The sequence below is a fragment of the Pteropus alecto genome, unplaced genomic scaffold, assembly GCF_000325575.1.
Source record: "Pteropus alecto unplaced genomic scaffold, ASM32557v1 scaffold97, whole genome shotgun sequence".
Classification (NCBI taxonomy): domain Eukaryota; kingdom Metazoa; phylum Chordata; class Mammalia; order Chiroptera; family Pteropodidae; genus Pteropus; species Pteropus alecto.
Window position 1 is genome coordinate 5,081,459 of NW_006439713.1, and position 9,216 is coordinate 5,090,674.

General features: G+C 45.9%; 1 protein-coding gene across 1 annotated transcript in view; it reads right to left on the reverse strand.

Moving 5' to 3' along the window:
* DOPEY2 (dopey family member 2) overlaps positions 1-6,968 on the reverse strand; it is a 79,425-nt gene extending 72,457 nt beyond the window's left edge. The window contains exon 1 of the mRNA XM_025050184.1: positions 6,473-6,968. Coding sequence (XP_024905952.1) covers positions 6,473-6,718 — 246 coding nt within the window. The 5' untranslated portion in view covers positions 6,719-6,968. The remainder of the gene's footprint in view (positions 1-6,472) is intronic.
* Positions 6,969-9,216: the final 2,248 nt, after the last annotated feature.

Below are 9,216 nucleotides of genomic sequence, written 5' to 3' on the forward strand. Positions count from 1 at the left end.
GTCTTAGAACACTGCCAGGAACAAATGGGCCTCGCTCTCTCCTGCAACGGCTCAGGATTTCTCTACTCAAAAGTGAAGAGTCAGTAATTTCCAATATCTTTTCAGAGGCATTAAGAAGGCATAACGTCTCTACTCAGGAGGCATTAAGGCCCACATCTTTCCACGATGTCCCTAACACCCTACTCATCTGACAACTTCTGCCTCAAGGTCACTGCCACAGATGGCGGCAAAAAGTTGCTGGGAAATGACTAACATAATTGCCCCAAAGCGAGGTATGATACTCTAATAGATGGAGTCCTAAAAGTAAGGTGACAAGACAACCAAGCATTATGTAGGCTGAGAGGCACTCACGGCCCTACTCCAGGTCACTTGCTACTCAGTCTGGTCAAGTGGGGATCAGGAACAATGATTTAAATGGCATCTCGGTGGGAGGAGGAAGAGGCTGGGGAAGAGGACGGAAAGGGTCCTTGCAAGGTGACCCATGGGAAAGCCCACCCTGGAGGGATAAGCCCCCCACAAAGACACCCACAAAGAGGCTGGTGCAGAGCTTGTGAGGTGCAGCACCCCGAGCGGACCAAGGCAACTGCACAGCCTGTCCAGAGTGACTAAGAAGTTCCAGGTACACATTGTGTCACTGCACATGAAAACTGACGGTCTTCATGGTGTTCTCAGGCAGGAAAAATAAATTAAATAAATAACTCTCTACCCTTCCATAAGGCACATGATGAAAAACCATCCGGGCTCCCGTCAGAAATGAGTTTTAAAATAATCCGTACATGGAGAGACAACTGCACTTTCTTGTCAGATCTTGTTACGGAGCCAAATTATAACAGCCCCCAAAATTCGTGCTGAAACCCTAACCTCCATCACCTCAGACTGTGACTGTATGTGAAGACAGGGCTTTTAAAGATGTAATTAACACGAGGTCCTTAGGGTGGGCCCTAATCCAATATGACTGTGTCCTTTTAAGACGACAGATCGAGACAGAGACACAGAGAGGAAAGACCATGTGAGGACGCAGTGAAAGGCACCGTCTACACGCCAAGGAGAGAGGCTTCCGAGGAAACCGAATCTTCCAACACCCTGAGCTTGTACAGTTTATTAATTTCTACTATCCTTCATTTCCAGAAACCGAATCTTCCAACACCCTGAGCTTGGTCTTCTAGCCTCCAGAATGGTGAGAAAGTTAATTCCTGTTAAGTCACTGAGTCTGTGGTATTTTGTTAGAGCAGCTTGAGCAAGCTAATGATGCTTTATCTGACCTAACACTGTTGAACAGAGAAATGCAGGTGACCAGGGCTAGGGTAAAAATCAAGATCCAGTTCAGACCCCTCGAGTTCTCAGGTGGAAGAGGTCTTGGAGCTGATCTGCAAAGGGCCAGAACAGTTCCCTGGTCTCCCAGCTCCAGCCCACATTCTTCTCACAGTGCCACAGTGCTAGTCTGAAATGCCACAACGAGGACGCTATGCTTTAAAAAGGAGGCGTTCGTAATCAAGCAATGAGATTTCAGAAGCTGAAACATGTAACGACACCCTCCTATTTCCCTTGGTACTCATGTCACTGGTGTTCTGGCCATTTCATGAAACTGCAGCATATTGAATAAAAGGAGCAAAAAAAGCAGCTCATTCAGGACCGTTAGGACGTTTTTTAAAGAGAAGTTTTAGTGACAACTTTTTTAATGTACAGTTTATTAATTTCTACTATCCTTCATTTCCACAGTTATAATCCAGGCTTGGTACAGGGGTTGGGTTCCTAGAGCTCAAAATACACTTGGTGATTAAAATTTATCTAAAACTATCCAGTGCAAGATGATGGTTTGAAGCCTCAGATAAACAAGTAAAAATTACCCTAATCCATGTTGATTTGCCTAAAAACTATAAAAGATAAACTTTTCTCTAATACAGAAAAATTCCAATGATACTGAAAGTTTAACAAATTTTTAAAAGGATACAATTAACACTTGTATATAGTCTGACAAATCAAGACCTTTCGGGGCTTAGTTTTCTCATTTGTCAAGAGTTGCGCCAGATGAGCCTTCTGTTCTGCCTATGGTTTGTTTTATAACCTGCAATCATCCACTTTAAGTAGAAGGCATCCTGACCTAACCTTTGTACACTGCAGTATTGCTTCTATTTGCATTATAAAGATTTTTTTACTCATTCATCACTAATATACTCACTGAATGTGTATACATGCATGAATCCAAGAAATCTAATCTTCACTAAAGCAGAAGTAATCGCTAATGATGGAGGCTTGCTCTCTCCAGTGCCAGTAACACTGATCTAGGTGCTAAAGCTGCCCACTGCCAACCCTGGCAGGCTCCCACACACGGGCTGACTCCCCTTACCTAACAGGTAAGGCAGCAGTTACCTTGCTCAAAGCCTTCTGGGAAGCTGCCTGGCTTTCCCACCCTCACAGAACAACACCCCATCATCTGCCCTGGCTACTTCTCCTCCCTCATCTCCTGTCACCTTTCCACCCCAGCCACACCCTCCCGCTACAGTATCTTGGACACAAGCCCATGCCCCATATGGCCTCCCTGCCAGCTTGCTCGCTGCATCCGTGCCTCTGCTAATATCACAAATGTCACATTATCAGAGAGCCATCTCTGTCTCAGCTAGCGCCCCATCCTCCTTCCTCACCACCCCACTTCCCTGGTTTATCTTTCTCCTTAGCAGTCAAGACCCAACAGCGCACATTTATGTGTTGTCTGTCTCCTGTCGCCAAAGCTTCACGTTCCTTGAGAGCAGGATCTGGCGTTAAATGCCGTGTCCCCAGCACCTAGGGGTTCCACATGTCTTGGTTCTACCATTATCCACTTCCTAGACCTGCTGTAGCAGAGCACCACGCATCGGACGGCTTATATCCCGAAATGGAGACTGGAGTCCAAGATCAAGGTGTCGGCAGGGCTGGCTCCGCCTGAGGCTGCGAGGGAGAATCTGTTCCAGGCTGCTGTCTAGCTTCTGGCCGTCTGCTGGCAATCTCTGGCATTTTGGTCTCTGTAGTCATCCTCATACAGCGTCTTCCCACGTGCATGTCTGTCTGTGCCCAAATTTCCCCTTTTTATGAGGACACCAGTCCTACTGGATCAGGGCCCACTCTGGATGACTTCATGTTAACTTGGTCAGCTCTTTAAAGACCCACTCTCCAAATAAGGTCATACTCTGAGGGGCTGAGGGTAAGGGCTCCGACATATCTTCTTTGGAGGATAGAATTCAACTCCTAAAAATCACAGCCATATGACACTGGGCAAGTTAGTTAACCTTCGTCGGTAAATGCGGCAATAGTGGCACCTACCACATTTGGAAAATGAAGACAATGCCCAACAGCAAAGAGGTGTACCCTGACCCTTACGGGAGCCATACAGAAAATGACATGACAAAAGCTCAAGAGCCGCACTCTGAAGCCAGGTGGCCGGGGTGTGAGCCCTCCCTCTGCCACTCAGTGGCTGTGGTCTTGCTCCATTTGCTTAATCTGAGAACAATCTCAAGATAGGTTGTAAGTATTATACAGTAATGCACGTCCGGTCCTTAGCGCACAGTATGCTCTCTATGAATGTCACCTGTCATAGGCAGGGCTAGGTAGGGACAATGTTATACTCATCCCACCAACATCTTGCAAAATTTCAAAGGGGCTGTTTTTACTCATTGCCTAATCATAGCAGCAGACAGGAAGCTCAAGCGTGGGGACACTGTAATGGGATCACCTTTAATTGAGTATCAACTGTAACAAAGAGTTGTCCTTTTAAACTTTTCTCTGATATGACTCATAACCAACTGCCTATGGACACTGACCGGTGCCTCACTCACCCTTCCCAAAGCGCTGGGCCCCTGCCCACCCACGGCGCCGGCTCCGTCAGCCTCCCCATCCCGTCCTGAGTCTCCAGCTGAGAAGCTGGGAGAAAACCTGTGAGTCGTCCTTGATCCGCGCTTTTTCTCCTATAACCCACATCCGATGACCGGTAAGTCCTGTTAGCTCCACCTTCACATACATTCAGAATCCAAACCCCGCCCACCGGCCTATCTCTGTCCCAGCAACAGCTCCAGAACCATCTCCCATCCCAGCCTCCCTGACCCGGCCTGTTCTGTACCCCAGCAGAGCAGCTGGAGACGGATCCAGCAGTTAACAGGGAAGCCAGGCCTCGTGTCTCTGCTCAGCCCCCTCCCCCCTGCAGGGCTCCTGGTAAGTCAGTGACCACTCGCACTTCAGTTTTAAAACTCTGCAAGATCAGACACCCTTCCCAGCCCTAGGCTCTGCGGCCTTGTCTCCCAAGCTCTCCCGACCCCTCGTCTGCTTTGTGACAACCTCACCAGCCTCAGACATACCAGAGGCCCCGTACTTGGTCACCTGGCACCTTCTCAGCAAGGTCTTCCTTGATGATCCCATTTAATATCGTACCATCCCCCAACACTCGCCGTCCCCCGCTTTCCTTACTGTTCCCACGGCACTTGGCAGTGTCTACAATGCCATATATTTTGTTTACCAGCTTCCCCATGATCCCCACCACAACGTGGGGTCACACTGGTTTTGTTCTCTACTGTACCCTGGTACCTGGGACACAGTGGCAGTTTGTAGGTGCTCAGATGGATAGCAAATGAATGAATGGTCAATGCTCTCAAAGCTCCTTAAAGGGTCACAATTGTACTCAATAACCTGCATTTTAATTCCACTTCTAGGTGTATATATATATACACTAAAAAGAAGTGAAAAGAAGTGTTCAAACAAAAACCTGTACACGAATGTTCACGACAGTACTATTCACAAAAGCTGCAAGGTAGAAACTCAAGTCATCAAGTGATGAATTAACAAGATGTGGTCTATCCTTACAATGGAATATTTATTCAGCCATGAAAAAGGAATTAAATACTGACACATACTACGACGTGAACTGTGAAAACAGGCTCAATGAAAGAAGCCAGACACAAAAGGCCACATAGTGTATGATTCCATTTACATGAAACGTCCACAGACACAGACAATAGATCAGTGGCTGCCAGGGGCTGCAGAGGGGGAGGGGTGAGAAGGGCTTCCTTCAGGGGTGGCACAAATGTTCTGGCTCAGTGGTGATTCACAACATCGTGAACATACTGAAAGCCGCCTAACTGCACACTCTAAGATGGTTAAACGGTAAAGGTTATGTTAGGTGAATTTTATCTGAACAACGAAAAAAAAGAACACACCCTGTCCCTAAATAAGTATGCTATTTTTAGATTCCAGGAGAATCGAGTACTAACATAGAGAAACTTCTAGAACTTGAATATGCCTAGATCCCATTCCAACACTTCTTTCTCCCTTTCCCCCAAAACAGGAGCCCACCTTCAGGCAAGACAGCGTGTGTTCTCTTCAGCTTGAGAATTCCCGAGTTAGAGTTCTAAACCCAAAGAACTCTCCAGCTCGGATTTGTTCTTTTTTTGCATTTGACCCGGCCATGACGCTCACATGTTGAAATATACCTTGCAAGACACCATGCAGCTTCCCAGCCACTACCTGTAATAACCGCCTGTCTCTGCTGACAGCCATCTGCGGGTGGTGACAGCTGCTTCCTGGCGGTCGATGCTGAAGTGCTGCCCAGGCGCTATGCCTGTGGTCGGGCTGCTGGCATTCTTCACTCCCCTGCTGACCCTCCCCCGCCCCCGTTCCCTGAAGAGGTAAATGGAGAAATTCTTTCTCTTCAGTGAGGTTTGTTAGAGCCCTCCAGTGTCTGTGACCTTGACCAGATCTGAGGCATAGGACTGGGCACTTTCCAACTCCCTCATGGTATTTGGTGTCTGAAGTCAGGTATCCCAGCTAGGAGCCCTGGCCAGACAGCAGCAGAGCCGGGCACAGCCACTTCGAGCCCAGATATCTTCTACTTGCGGGTCACAGTGGTCATCTGAGTGCTCGGGCACCACTGTGTCATCCTCCTTCTGGGCAGGATGGGAAAATACAATGGTCTCATCTACAGGACACAAGGTCAAGCCCACCTGCGTCCAACCAGTTTTGGTCTTCCCAGACCTGACTCCTTTCTCCTCGTCCGAACACACACACAATTTCTGGACGGAATTCGATATTTATTTCATCCTTTATTCTTCTAGGAGTTACCAATTAGCAATAAAATGGTCAAAAAAGTAGACCAAAGAAGAAAAAGCCATAAAAATTCTCAGCAGTACATGATGAGTGATTCATCTTTGAATAACTGATTGGACAATTTTAAAGTTGATCTTGTTTAGATCTAAGTATTGCTGAGGAAAAGGCCGTTCAGCTATATCCACACTGTAATCCTATCCTCAGAAAAAAAAAGCTGGAAGGAGGTATGCACACTGATAGGTTAAAAGCAGGTGACGGGGTGACTGAATTATGGGCGGTTTTCTTACCTGCATTTTCTAATTGTTATAATCAGTGTCATAATGACAATCCCTTAAAATAATAAAAGACAGCTGTGTTAGCTGTGTTTGTGCCTCTACGTAATCCAAATATTCTACACCCCACATACCTTGTTGAGTTTGCCCAGTGAAGATATGAGATCAGCCCATTCACTCGAGGACTCAAAATTTCTTAAAGCCTTTTCGATCACCGAAGAGTAATTTCTGTATCTGTAATCATTTAATAGCTCCTGCTCTTCTGGATCCATCTTACATTCTTGCAGCAAAGTATCTAAAAGCAAATCAAAAATAAACAAATGGGGCAGCTCTTCAAGGACACAAATCGTTCCCAGCCCAGAGCTACAGAGGACACGCATCCACAAACACTACTATGCACAAAGTCACTTGGCGATCCAATGCAAATATTTAGCAAGGCTTCTGGGCCAGGCACTATGGCAGATAAAAGATAAACAGTTCCGGCTCTCCTGGATTCTGAGACAAATGTACGGAGCAGGAAGAAGCAAGAACACTAGTGTTCCACTTCACTGACAAAATTTATTCTAGGAATGAAACTCACAAAACGGCTAACTACCTATCGTTGCCAACTGGTCCTTCTGAATGCCGATGGCCACCGGCCGCCCCCGCCCATCACAGGGCATTTATAAAACCTAAGGAAGGGCGGATCGATACTCTTAACCAGAACTCTTAACCTATTCGGAAATCCAATTCTCTACTAGACTAGAATAGAGGATTGGAAATATTCTAGAAGAAAATCTGGTGGGGGAAAAAAAAAGTTGAAAAACGTTAAGGATGCAGGAGTGCAGCGTCTGAGAGCAGCACAGTCCGAAACCCACCGCGCGCCTGTTCACTCCTCAGGTCGTCGCCCACCGGGGCCCCACCAGGTGCTGCCCTGCCGGCGTCAGGCCTAAATGCAGAGCCTGGATGCAGGGCGGTCACATCAGGGGCCACACACGCATTTTCTCCTTCTTGCCCTTGTATATGCTTTGATGAATACTTTTATTTTTTTTTCCCCTGTGGCTAGATGTTTTCATTATACATGAAGCACTGCAGCTACTGCAAAACCTGAGACGTAGATGGTCTAATCTCAATTTTAAGAGCAATCATTTCACTTTATATTTATTCCCATGTGACAAAAGGAAACAAAGAATATGGAATGTTGCACTGATCTGACTTTGTGAAAACATCCATCATTTATGTTACAATGTATACAATACACATGCATGCTTATGTCAAGTTGTTTTTATTCCTTCATTAAAAAAAAAAAAAATCTGAAGGTCAATCCATCAGTCTATTCAAACAAGTTACAACTCTGAAAAATACTCTACAAGACATGGATATGACGGCATTCCCTGGCACCAAGCTTTGAGTCCTCTTTCTCTCTTTATCCTCAGTGACTCCCCATTCTAATAACTTAAAAATACCATTTCATGCTAATGACTTGTGAATTTGTAATGCCCGCCCAAACCACTCCCTGAGGTCCAGATTCATGCAAATGTCTACTCGACCCCTCCACCTGAATGCAGCACAGGTGCCTCAAACTCAGTACATCCCAAATTAGACTCTCGAGGGTCCATCAACAAAATATGTCTAGCCATACTCATTTACTGGCCATGGTGAAGAAACATATCTCTTATTAGGCAATGAGAAGGAACAAAGTACTGGTACGTATCATAGTAACGGTGAACCTGGAAAATATACGTAGTAGAAAAGCCAGGCACAAAAAGGTCACGAATAGCATATTCCATTTGCATTAAATGCCCGGATAGGTGAATCCATAGAGATGGCAAGTAGCTTGGTTGTTGCTCAAGGGTGGGGAGTAGAAACAGGGAGTAACTACAAATAGGCACAAAGGATCTTTTTAGGGAAATGGAAATGTGCTAAAATTGGATTATGACGATGGTTGCACAACTCTGCAAACTTACTAAGAATCATTGAATTATATACTTGAATGAATGGTATGGTTTGTAAATTATAACTCAATACGGCTGCTTAAAAAACCCCTTTACTCGTGATTTCGTCGGCTCAACATGCTCCTTATCCAGTCTTCCCTTCCTCGGAATGTGGCCTCAGCATCCACGGGGCCTTTGACATCATTCTGGACTCTTTTTTCTCTTTACCTGCCACACTCAACTCAAGTCCTGTTGGTTCTTCTTCCAAAACACCTGTGGACTCAATTGCTCTCCATCCTCATTGCACCGCCGTGCCAGCCCCTTTCCCTCACAAGCTTTCAGGAGCCTTCCTAATGGTTCTCCTGCACTCTTCCCTGGCTCCCATGTCCTTTCACACAGCACTCTAAGAATCCTCTTTACATGAGTTAAAAGAGCCCCCATGTTTAAACTCTTCCCATTACTTCTGCAATAAATCCAAACCCCTCTACCGCCTGCTCCAGGGCCTAAAAGGCTCCACCCACTTTTCTCTTTGTCCTAAGACTGATTCATCCTACCACAGAGCCTTTGCACATGCTGGGCCACTGCAAAAATATATACACCCATGCCATAAGATTGCCTCCTCGTTCTTGGGAAGGCCTGCCCCTTTTTCTGAAATAGCCTTCACACTTTCTGAAACTATTAAGGATAGCAAGGAGAGGTAGCAGCTTTTTTATTTTGCCAAGAAGTTAGTAAATCCAAAGAGTCCGTATCTTTTTTTTCCCCAGGTCATTTATAGGTCTAAAATCCAGTATCTCCGAACCACTGCGATACTCCATGCAGAGTGTGTTCACTACACTGTCTCAGGACTGAAGAAAGAAACACGAAAAAGACAGTTCCATTCTCATAGTCCACAGCCTAATGAAAGAGGAACACCTAAACAGATTTCAATTTCATGCGGCACACCGCGATGGAGGGTGGGCTGAAGT